The sequence below is a fragment of the Serinus canaria genome, chromosome 2 (assembly GCF_022539315.1).
Source record: "Serinus canaria isolate serCan28SL12 chromosome 2, serCan2020, whole genome shotgun sequence".
Lineage (NCBI taxonomy): Eukaryota > Metazoa > Chordata > Aves > Passeriformes > Fringillidae > Serinus > Serinus canaria.
Window position 1 is genome coordinate 81,953,639 of NC_066315.1, and position 12,976 is coordinate 81,966,614.

The 12,976-nt window shown below is 35.1% G+C and overlaps 1 protein-coding gene across 1 annotated transcript in view; it reads left to right on the forward strand.

The window, feature by feature from the left end:
- The window catches only part of ABCA13 (ATP binding cassette subfamily A member 13), a 168,886-nt gene that overhangs the window by 119,851 nt on the left and 36,059 nt on the right, over positions 1–12,976 (forward strand). The window contains exons 43-48 of the mRNA XM_050971110.1: positions 307–484; positions 3,086–3,201; positions 7,454–7,610; positions 8,532–8,785; positions 9,078–9,270; positions 10,518–10,627. Coding sequence (XP_050827067.1) covers positions 307–484; positions 3,086–3,201; positions 7,454–7,610; positions 8,532–8,785; positions 9,078–9,270; positions 10,518–10,627 — 1,008 coding nt within the window. The remainder of the gene's footprint in view (positions 1–306; positions 485–3,085; positions 3,202–7,453; positions 7,611–8,531; positions 8,786–9,077; positions 9,271–10,517; positions 10,628–12,976) is intronic.

The following is a 12,976-nucleotide window of genomic DNA, read 5'->3' on the forward strand; positions in this document are numbered from 1 at the left end:
CTCAAACACACACTGTTTTTTGTAACTCATCTGTAGTTTTTTTAAATTAACACATCTTATTCCTCTTCTTTAATTAGATGTTGACAGTGAAGAGACATTGTGTCCCTGCTCATTGCAGGATGTTGGAACTAGATGTTCTTTAAGGTTCCTTCCAACCCAAACCACTCTATGATTCTATGGTGCTTGCAATCAGGTTTAAGGTCCTAATGCCTAGTGTTTTGATGAGAGGTTGGCCTGAAAAATGCTAGCATTTGAGGGGTTTTTCCCCATTGTTTTTTCATTGCACTATTTTGCTTTTTACCCTAGAATGGAGAATGTTCGTCAGTGTGGGGTAGCCCTGTGTATCATGCTGGGTTTCTCCATCCTTACTGGATCCATTGGAACTGCCATAGTGAAGGACAGAGTATCTGGAACAAAACGTTTGCAACACATCACAGGCCTGGGTTACAAAACTTACTGGCTTGCTAACTTCTGCTGTGATATGGTATGTATCATGGGAGGCAGCATGTGCTCAGGTGTACATGTTAGGCTAGTTTCTTATAAATGAGCAAAAGGAGTTATGGTCACAAGATAATGAATAAGATTTGAATTGTGCAGTGACAGCTCTTGGCTGACATGCTAACAAACATTAAGTCACCATTCCTACTTTAATGCGGGGCAGGGATTGTGTTCCTTGCTTCCCCAAGCTGAATTGTAAATTATTTGCGAGCTTTAGCTATGTGCACTATTTTACAAATAAAAGAAAATTGGCTAATCAGCCTAGATAGAAAGAATCTTCCACATAGCAGCTCAAAGCAGGAGTTTCTATGCTTTGAATTTTTCCTTGCACTGGCAAAACCATACAAATTAGTGGAGAAAACTGAAAATACTTTTCAACTACTTTACAGGATAATTACGTTATATGTTGTTGTGAATAATATGAGAGATACTTATGATTGGCGCCTTTTATTAGTGTCAAATATTGGAAGAGGCAGCTCAAGGAAGTAGTGGACTCATCATCCCTAGAGGAATTTAAAAGCCTTGTAGATATGGCACTGAGGAACATGGTTTAGTGGTGGACTTGGCAGTGCCTGATTAATGGTTGGACCTGATGTTCTTAAGGTCCTTACCAACATTTAGGTTGGATTCTATGACACTCTGGTCAGGAACAGAAATTTTTGGAACACTGTTTTCATTTAGACCGTTCTAATTCAGAAACTTTAGATCTTCACCCATCCATGCTTGAAATCAGAATTTTCACACTTGAGAAATCTTGAGGTAAGAGCACATTTTTCCAAATGTTATTTACTTGACCAGTCAATCTTGGTGTTTCTTTTTGCTGCTGCTTCAGATAAGAAGGCTTGGTTAAAAACAGTCCTTCATCATTCAGTTTCTCCTTGTGAGCAAAGTCAACTCCTCATTATTTTCTGCCAATCTCTCAAAATGTTCTCACAATTTCAACACAGTACTGCATGATCAATCATGATGTGGGAAAGAATAGACACTGCTTTAAATGCTAATTGTGCTACAGATCATTTAGGGACATTGAACACATGAATATATGAACTGTCAAATTTTAAATCACTCTCTGTATTTAAAGTATTGCAGGCTGTGTCCTGTATTACTGGTAGCAGAATCTTTACTAGGCCGGTAGAAGTATTTGATTTATGAAATTGCTCTCATGGGAATCAGGCTGTTCTTACGGTATTTATAGGCATGAATGATATTCATTACTATGTTCAACAAATGGAAGAAGTGTAAGTGCTAGGAAAATTTAAAGACAAATAAAGACATTTTGTTCAGATTAAGCTTGTGTCACTAGAGGGGCAAAATTAAAGCTGTTTTTTTGTACATGCACAACTTCTGTTATATATCTTGATTACAGGATAAGATTTCCAAGAGAATTTAATTTTAAAATTATTGATTTATTTCTAGACAGAAGCCCCAGGTCTATTGAAAAATACTGGGACTCAAATGCATTGTGAGTTCTCTAAAATGTTTTTAAACAACTTCAGGATAACTGAAACATATATCTATGGGTGGTATGTTATGATACTTGTATATGGCAAAGAAAAGGTACACTGTGGATGAGAACATTTCATCCATCTACATTTTACTCCATTGCCCTTCTCTTAAAAAAAAGTATATTTTCCCAGTAGCAAAACCATGATGGCCTCTGGTTTAATTTGGAACAGGTTTTCCCTGTGCTTTAGTATGAAAGTCTAAATTTATGTATCTTGTTCTTCTACACTGAATATTTAGCTAAACCTTGATTTGTTGCCTCTATTGCAGTTGTATCTCAGAATCTCAGTTCTATTAGATTTAAGCTATAAAGCTAAATATTACTTAAGCAGAAATGGAGGCAGTCAGCACCTAGTGAGCTCAGGTTCAGTGCACAGAGCAGGCAGACACTGACAATGGAGCTGAGCACAGCTCTTCACACCCTGACATTGCTATTTGCAAGCAGAACCCCTCACTCTTAAATACTTGGATAGGAATCTCCTGTACAAATCCACCCTACCACCCTTAAATATTGGTTGCCATCATGTCAAGAGACTAAAGAGAGAAACTTCTTTCCCTGTTGCCTAATGGCTGTAATGCTTTTACATATTTTTAATGTTCCAAATAAAAGATGTAATTTGCTTCATCAGCACACATGGTCCTTCATTAAAATCTCTTTTAAAATTGCATCATTATTATTCTCCCACATGAAAGCAGCAGCAATCAGTGAAACTGCTGTTTCTGAAACCAAGCCTCTGTATTCACAGTGTAATTTGATGTTTTGCAGCAACGGCCCCACACGGACTCATTATCTGGAAGAGTTAGCTTGTTAAATGAATGTATTGGAAAGGTCAATAAAAATAGGATTAAGGGGGATATTCTGTAGTCAGATTTTTTCTTGTCTGGCTGTTTCATGTGTAGGGGGCAGTTTCACAGCAAGTGCAGACTATCAAATCTCCAAGCTCTTCTGCCTATTTCCTCCTAACTTATAGTATAATTGCATTGGAAGCATGGAGAAGTTAATCTGTAAAACCCTCCTATGCAATTTAGGTAAGACCAGTAAGTGATGCTCACCTGCTCAATGTTTTATTTCCTTCTGTTCTAGCTGTTTTACATGATTCCAGTCACCCTGTGTGTTGGTGTTATTAGTGCCTTCCAGCTATCAGCCTTCACTTTCCGAAAGAACTTGGCAGCCACTGTTCTCCTGCTGATACTCTTTGGGTATGTGATTGGAAATGCTACTATGGAATTACAGGTTCCAAGAAACAAACATAAATCTTTAGATGTAGCTTGCACCTGCTGCTGGATGCATGGTTTTCTGTCTTTGTAACTGATTATGATTCAGCAAAGCAGAGTGAGAAAACAAGTTGAAAAGTCAGTTTGAAAACTAAACACAAAATGTGAAGGGAGATTTACTCACACATTTAAAAAAGAAAAAGGAGTGCAAACATCTCGGAAGATACTAAGCCTGTATAATAGTAGTTTATTGTTAGGAATTGATCAACATTATCTTCCAGAAAATGAGGGAATATTAACATAGGTCAGAATTTCAGCGCTTAGCTGTGCAGAATATCATCAAGAAGGTAAGAAACAGCTTTTGTTGCAGCTCTAACCATTTTCTGTAATTCAACATAGCTCCAGGAGTTTATATTTCCAATGAGAAGTCTGTCCAATGTGAAGTATTGAAGTGCATGGAGATTTGTCTCCCAATAGCACTCTGAGAGAGGAAAGGTCTACCATGTTACTCTCTTGCTTAGTTTCACATGAAAAACAACAGTGAAAAAAAAAACCCACCAAAAAAACCAAAAACATAAAAACCCCAAAACCTCCCCAAGCAACAAATGGGAAAAAAAAAACCAACAACCAAAAGCAATTCTGTAATAGAAGGTTAAAGTAACTGGTTCAATAAAGAATTGATATCTCTATAAAAGCAAGTCTGTCCAGCCCTGGGATCAATTATTTTAATAGTGTGTTCTGTTGTGTCACTTGAGGGGCCGAATTAAATTTTGTTTGTTTTTCTGTACATGTACAGCTTCTGCAATGCACCATGATTTCAGGGTAAGATTTCTGACAGTTTGATTTTGAAGTTATTTATTTCTATAAAGACAGAAGGCCCAGGTCTGTTGAAACATACTGGGACTCAACTCATAGTGGGACTCATAACTCTTCCCATGTGCTGACTAAGGTGATGTTAGAAATGCTGAAGATTAATTGTTAAAGGAAAAGGCTTCTGAGCATTTTATTATTTATTTCAAGCAACTAATTGTTGCTACCCTTATAGGGGAGAGTGCAAATCTTACAGGACAGATGTTTAGATAATGAAATATAGATACAAGAATAGTAGGCAAGGAAAAAAGAAAGGATGTTCTACAAGACCAGGACATGTTCTATTCCAGGAAGAGTCTCAGATAAACCATTCAAAAAACCCCCCAATTTACTATATTGTTCTTTGAAAACTGCTTTCAAGGTTTTGTGCCTCCAGCAACTCATTACTTAGTAACTGTTTAGGTATCCTCAAATCTGGATCTTTTCGTGGAAATTCTAGCCTGTTTATTCAGAACCATACTTCATAATTGTCCTTCATCAAACACCTTTTACAATCCAAAACAAGCCAAGTCCTCTCTTGTAAAACCTTCCAAATTCCTTGAATAATTCCATTCATAATTTTTCCTTATAATTTCAGTTTGAACTTCTATTTCCTAGATGTGAATAGCCAAACTAGTATGAAATATTCTAGAGGTCATGATGCTAGGATTTTGTAAATAACTTGTATGAAACATCCAAAGTTCATAATTTCCTCCTCTCCGTATCTTTCTTGTGTACCACCCTCACTTTCTTCTGCACTTCCATCAAGTGCTTCCTTCAAATTAAGAGGACAAATTCTTACCAGTCTTAGTGCAAAGATTTCACACTATGTAATCCCACATGTTTTTGAATCAGCTTTACAACCACTGAATCCTTCTTGTGATCCAGTTGCTGTCATATTAGCGAGGCATAGGCTTCTGTAGAAACCCTAGCCAAGCAGCAACTGAAGCACACAGTACAGACCTGTATGTCTACTGAAGTCATGACAGGGTTTTTTCTGGTGTGCTATGGGCTTTGGCCCTTCTCACAGTGTACTATCAAGTGCCAGTTATATTGGCATTGTTTTAACCAAAGCATTGAGTAAAACTTGGAATATTTCAGAGCAAAAAGTCATTGAATGAAAATGGGTCTTATTTTGTTGACTGCAGATGCAGCTTAATCAGCTCAATATAATCCCTCCTGTACTGTTCAGCTTTGGCTGACATAACAGATGTTGCAGTGATTTTTAACAAGAAAATCTGTGTATTCAATGTGTATTACCATATATTAAAGATCCAATTGCTGCCTCTAAGTTTAACATGTCTCAAGGACATTGATAAACTTCACAGTTTCCATTCTTCCTAATATGCACTTTAATCAGTCTAACTACACCATAAATGTGATGAAGCCTAATGTGGCCATTTAATTCTTTCCCAGTACTGTGAATATAATCCTCATTCATCTGCATGCCATCATCATGTGCATTTTTTTCCTTAAAAATATTTTTTCTCTTCAGGATACACTTGTGTGGATTTTCTGATCTAGAACAAAGACAAAAAAAAAAAACCCCAGTTATACAAAAAAGTTAAAGAGGGTGTGTTCAAAAGAATAATCAAGTTTCTTAGTGTGCTACTTTAAAAGTAGTTTCCTTTAAAAATAAAACTGAACTACATCTTTTTCTCTTTTAGGTGATTGCAGAGGTGTTTTCTGCAAGTTCAAATGCCTAGGCAGTCCAAAATGTTCTGTCTTTTATACTTAGAAAATACTAAATTGCAATTGCAGCTGAAAGAAGAGACAGGATAGAAATGTAGGTGTAACTGGCCCCAGCTTTAAAGACTACATTTGAGCATCATATAACTTTAGGAGTCTGAAAGTCTTAGTCATTTCTTAGCAGGTATAAACAAAAAAATCAAGTTTTGCTTTCATTTACAGCAGAGCAATAGCACTGTAAATTATGTCTTTCCTGAGCTGTTTCCAAGGATGGACTTGTATTTATGATATTGTTATTCGGAGAACAGTGATTTTGGTACGTGCATCAAGGGAAGGAAAGATTTTGTGGATAAGGCTGGCAAAAGGATGCTGAAAAGTATAGTGGGATCTTGAATACTTACAACTTCATTTGAGTCCCAAACATTGAGTTATTTAACCTTTATCTTCCTGTAAACTGAAGATAACATTATTATTACTTCCCAACAGAGTTTGCAAGTTTGTTTTTTAAGGTAAAGGATTTTGGCATTCTTCAATGCAAGAGATTCATCTATAAAGTACAGAATACTGAATTCAAAAGGGAATTACTTAGTTTAGTATTCTAAAGTCATTTAGTAAAATGACTTTTATGACTTAGTTTAGTAATCTAAACTACTCTTTAAGGTAATGAGGAAGAGAATTCACAGACTTTTGCCTAGTTGCTCTTGCATTGAGCTCACTATTAAACCAGTTACATATTAATATTATACAGGAGGTATTTATATATACACTGAATATATACTTATTGTTGTGCAATAGTGTGTGCTGATACATATGCTCCTGCAGTCTATATACTACTTGCTTGACTGATATATCTTGCACTATGTTGAATGGAAAATAAATTTTCTCTGCATGGCATGCATACGCTGATTGCCTGGGCCTTGTTTTAATCTTTAAAACCAACTATTTATAAATAAAAAACATGTGTGTGCTCCATTCTGGATAGGCATAGTTTGATTTGTCATGATGGAGGTGCCTTTCTCCTTCCTTTAAACATTCTAATTGAAGATGATGAAACCATGGACATGCTGTCTTATCCTCATAGTGTTATGCACTCATTTTTGACAGCTATTACTCTACTGACAACCTGGTTAAAGTAATAATATGGTCTGTAGGATTTTTCAATTCTCACATATCACCAGCACAAATACTAGTTCCAGTTTGAAAATTATTGGGTTTTTACTGATTTTTCTTTTCTTTCTCTGCTCACTACCTCCTTCCTGGTTTTTTTTGTTTCTATAAAAGCATCTCAGAAAAGATAAGTGCTCAGTGTCCATGATTTAAGCTTTAAATATTTGGTTTTAATTCTATATGTTTATAAGAGGCTTGATAAGGTGCGTGGATTTGCAATCATCCAAAAATCAGGATTGCAATCTGTCTGGAACAGTCAAAGTAAATATCTACAGCTGATCTATGCACAATGGATCATAGCTACACATAACATGGCAGTAAATATCTGTACATCTATGGAAGTACAAGCTAATTTTTTAAAGAATATGTATCCCTAATTTGTCCCTTTTTAAAATCTCTTGTTCTGAAGAGTTGTTTGCCTGTCTTAAAAATAAGGAACAGTAATTGTGGTAGTTTTCTAATGTGATAACTGACTTTTTGGGGGTCAAAAGCATAACTTATTTGTGACAGTTTTGTTTCTTTAAACTTTCAGATATGCAACTCTACCTTGGATGTATCTTACATCCAGATTCTTCTCGAGTTCAGATGTAGCTTTTATTTCCTACATCTCCTTAAATTTTGTGTTTGGCCTGTGTACCATGCTGGTGACTCTCTTACCTCGCTTGTTAGCTATAATTTCCAAAGTGCAGGTCAGTATCAAATCTTTGGCTTTCCTTTTTCATGACTGAGATGTATATACACACATACATGCATGTATATATTTGAGAATGTTCATGTGTGTTTATATATTTATACAGATAAGATTTCTCCAAAAGAAAAATATATGGTCTTTATATATTCATGATTTTTCTATATTAGCTGTTACCATCTTGAATTTTAACTTGTCTATAACCCAAAAAAGCATGCTGTAATAATGGAAAAACAGTGTTAATTGAAACTTTGACATTTTCTAGACCATTAAGTTGTAATTGGCACATAATGGGAGCTGTTCTGGTCAATTAAATAGATTATATGCATTGTAAAATGTGTTTGAATAATATTGACATAAGAGATAAGCTGCATATTCCTAGGATCACTAATGCACTGTATGAATAGTAATTTATACAGCACATTCTCACCCCATGTATGTATTTTTAATTAGTCGTAACAGTGTTTAAACAACTTGATGGAAAGGACTTCCAGAATGAGTATGACTCTATTCATGTACAGGTCAAAAACTTGATGTTTAAAGTCAAATCTGGATAATCTGTCATGCAAGTGTGTAAGCAAGTTCAGTATTCACTTGGGTTTAAGTCTGTGATTTAAATTTGATATTATTCAAATATTGAAATGTTAAGGAAATGGAAGAATCATGGCTACATGTGTTTTGACACTGTTTATGAATTTCAACTAAGATTAGAATACCATGGCTGTAGAAAGTCTAAAATGCAATATTATATAACCCTGAACCCCAAAATAGTTCACAATATGCACTTTAGAATTCAGTTTACTGTAAGTGAGATTTGAATACAGTATCCAGTTTTGCTAGTCTGCTCATTAGGCTGTTGGAGGAAACTAATTTTTTCCCTTTAATCTTTATTCTCCTCTATCCTTCTCGTGTCTTAATACAGAGTTTCCAGAACATCTACATTATCCTCAAATGGGCATTCATCATATTCCCACAATTCTGCTTAGGCCAGGGCTTAATAGAGCTTTCATACAATCAGATCAAGTTTGACCTGACCAGGAACTTTGGAATAGATTCTTACGTGAGCCCCTTTGAGATGGATTTCCTGGGCTGGATTTTTGTGGCAATGTCCCTCCAGGGAACACTACTACTTCTTTTACGTCTTTTCCTTCATTGGGATCTCCTCTGGAAGTCAAGGTTTGTTATCATTTGTATTCTGCCACAGTGGGCACTGAACTAATTTTCAGAGAAAGGAATTGGTGTGTTTCTTTGAACAACTGAAGACAAATACTTCTGATAATGTGGTGAATAATTACCTGAACTCGAGCAAACTGCAGAAAAAATACAAGTAGTTGTTTTTCCCTTGAGGTCTGATGAAAATTGATCACCAAGTGCTAAGGGATTACAACCAGGAAAATAAGAGTTATGCAGAGCGCAGCAAATCATGACCAATTTTCCATGAATCACTTATTATCATCCTCTGTTGTAGGGGTCATTGCTCAGTTAACAGCATGGACAGCCCTTCAGAAGATGTCGATGTAGAAATGGAGCGACAGAGACTCTTTGGTGGAAGAACTGGTAATGATGTCCTACTTCTGTACAACCTCAGGAAATGTTATGGAGGTTTCAGTAAGAAGAACACAGCTGTGGAAAACATAAGCTTGGGCATACCAAGGGGAGAGGTAAAGGAGTCTTTATTTTTCCCCTTTTATAAAGTAACACTTTATTCTGAGCAATTGTTGAGACCTACTCAGTGTGTCTACTGTAGATAGTGGCAAAAAATTCAGTAGTAGTAATTTCTGAAAATCAGTGACTGGATAGAAGCAGAAACTCTAGCGATGCTGAAGAAAAAAATATTTATTTGTTTTTTGGTTAAACATTCATCAGAGTCTTCTTTTTTTACTTCTTGCTAATCTTTACCAAATTACTGTACTTTAGGCTAACATAAAAAGCAAGTAAGGCAGCATAGCCGTTTAGTGTTCAAAGAGAAAACAGAATACCCAACTCAATAGAAAACTATGGACTGCATCCTGAATTTGTTACCATAGCACATTTTTGGTTCCCATGCTGAAATTATCACAGTGCATTTGAATATAGTATATACAAATAAACTATTTCAATAAATCAAAATTTAGCGCTGAGCATGTTTGTGTTTGGGGGCTTTATTCATTGTTTGGATGGTTTGGGGAATTACAGATATTAATTTCTAAACTACTTAGAAGGAAAATACATTTCTTGGTTGTTAATATAAAATTGGAAGATCTGAGAAGCTTGCACATTGTAGCACAGGTGCAGTGAAGTTCCTGCTACTTACTGATCAGCTGTTGGCTAACTGAGGTAACCAGGAGGATATCATTGTTGAATAAAGCCTATAAATCAATAACAAAGTTCATGAAAAAAATATTTAGAAGTCATAAAGGGCGATGTGTAAACTTAATATGAATCCTATCATTGCCTAAGAATTAAGTTATTGCAGCTAGGGGCCTGACATAAATGTTCAAAATGAGTGTGTCTCTTGAATGCTTGGTATTCAGTTGTACAGAGTGAAGCAGCTTTTGACAAGCCTGGAAATGTTCACTCTATGGACTGCTATCCAGGGTTTACAAGCAGGACCTAAAATCCTCCAGTTCAAATGTAGCATTTACTAATAACATGGATAAATAATGGGTTTGATTGTTGGGCAGGGTTTTAAGAGGAGGGCTAGAATCCTAAATAAATAACTTCTGATAATTAGGGGGTAATCAAAATATGATATATATGGGTTTTTTTTAAACAGATTTTCTGTGGGAAAGGGAATTTGCACACATATCCATATATAGTTTCTTACAGACATATTATAGGAAATGTGGAAAGGGGAGAAATTTGAAGGGGTAATATTTCTTATTTTTTCAGTATAGCATATTGATTTTTTTTCCAATATCTCTGATAGTGTTTTGGACTCCTGGGAACAAATGGAGCTGGGAAAAGCACAACATTTAAGATGCTGACTGGAGATATCATCCCTTCTGCAGGACGTGCTGTTATCAGAACTCCTACTGGGTAAATAACTCAGGGTTTGATCAGAACAGTGCTAATTGATAATGCACATGATCAAAGACTCAGCACGTCTTCAGTCCTTTATACTGTACTCTAGGGACCTATTTTGTTCCCTTTTAAATGTATATTGCTTTATTGATGTTAAGTCTCTGGGGAAAAGCTTTTTAGCATTATTTAATTCTGTTTGACAGCTCTGTTAATTGAGAATAAACTTGTCTGCTAGCAAAAGAGAAACTCTAAGAAGACTTAATATACATCCTTTTAAAACATTTAAAAAAGCTTAACATATGTTAAAATGCATGGACATATATCCCCCTACAAGTTTGCACTGAGAGTTTTCCAGACCTAGGTAGATGAGCAGTGCTTTGAGTGGGTAATTTTAAAATATTTTCTTATACAATGTACTTCAGAGTCATTAATTAATTACTTGATCAATATGCTATGTATAAGGATAAGAGGTAGTGTTGGTGAGATTTATCATTCTGATGGACTGATAAATGAATAATGGAGTTTGGGTTAAATGTAACCAATAATTTTCATTTTTCCCAGCAAAATTGGAGGGAAAAGAAAGTTATTTTTTTCAGGTAGTAGTAAATATACATATACACATAATTAAATGACTTTTGGGCTCTTTTCTTTTCCTAAATGATGTACATTTCAAAATCTTTTTTGAATAAAAACAGGTGAAGAGTTTCATTAAGAGAATTTTAAAGGAAGCATTTTTGAATTTTCAAAATGGCAAGTTACATTGCTTTGGTTTAGAAATCAAATGCTTTCATAGGTCAGTGTTTCCTTACTTCTTTACAAAGATAATGATTATCAGATTTAACTTCAAAGATAAGTAGCTTCAGTCATTGCAAAATTCAGTTTTCTGGAAAATTTGCAGTTTAGAAATGGACAATATCACCAATATCAAACATAATTTTACTTCAGTGTTTTCTCATTATCTTTCATAGTAAATAATAAAAAATGTTGATCATAAAGCAGAAATTATCTAAAAAAAACAGGTTTTGAAAAAATTATCTTTAAGAGAAGAAGTGGTGTGAGTGAGACTAAAATGGTTAGAGAGATTTTAGATGGTTGTTTTCGCTTATACATTTTCAGATTTTTTTAAAACAATTTTCTGTCTTAAACAGAAGACAAAATTTTTCATATATTGATCAAAATTAAAAATTACAGAAGTGATTAAAAATTAGAAAAAAAATCAACATTTGTTATTCTTTAGAACTGATGGATGGCACTGTACCTCTTGGCAAACAATATGATAAAAGGCAGAAGTTTAGAGCATGAGTCTGAAGAGGATTTGAGATTTGGAGAAATAAAATTATCTGTAAAACATATTTTTTTAAATAAGATATCACCATTATGGCATCAGGACATTTAAGCTCCCATGTTTTGTTTTGATTCTGAGCAGTATTTTGCTGTAGATTTTAGTAGGGCTTTTCTTGGGTCTCACCTGTGCATTCGTGGATCACATATGGCTATCCCTGTGCAACGTTGTCACAGGTCTGTATTTGGGCAATGATTTGATCGGGTGTGAAAATTCCAAAATTTTAACATCTACTTGAAAACAAATATAAAGTTATAAGAATACAATTCATTATTATATATATTGACACTTATGGTATGTTTGCTGGCTACTGCATGTTTTTAGAACCCCCCAGGATAATTTCAAAAAAATACAAAACAAGTCACCAATGCCCGGATTCCTTTCATCAGTTGTGTTGCTATGTACCTGTGGTTAAATGGCTAAAAAATTCTTCTGAGGTCAACTAGCCAGCTATTGACTTTTGACAATAAGCTAAATGCTGTCCCTGGACATTGTGTGTGTCACTTTCATTTCCCATACTGTGTTTTAAAAATACAACATGAAAGAAAATATTAAGATGCAGTGTAATTTACCATATACTAAAAAACAGGTAATGAAATTTGACACATTTAGAAGGCTTGAGAGAAAGCCTTAGACAATTAAGTTTCAGAGTACAAAATACCCTTGACAACATTAATTATCACTTTGTACTATGGTGGTGTCAATTGAGGTTATAGATTTTTTGTGTTTGCAGGGGCTGAAGTGAGTGTAAATCCCATATCCCCAAGATTTCAAAACTTAACACTAATTCAAGAAGGCAACCTTAAGTAAGAGCTGCTATTACACAGCAGCTAAACTTAGAGAAACAAACAATTTGAGATGGTGAGAAGAAATTTATGTCCCTCCTGACTTTGTTCCTTGCTTCATTATTTTGGAAACTGCTGTTGAGCAGATCATGGTGCATGCATTGTGTTGCTGTACTCCTGAAAATCACCAACAGGCAAGTTTGCTGGCTCTTCCAGAGGTGCTATGGTAATCACAAC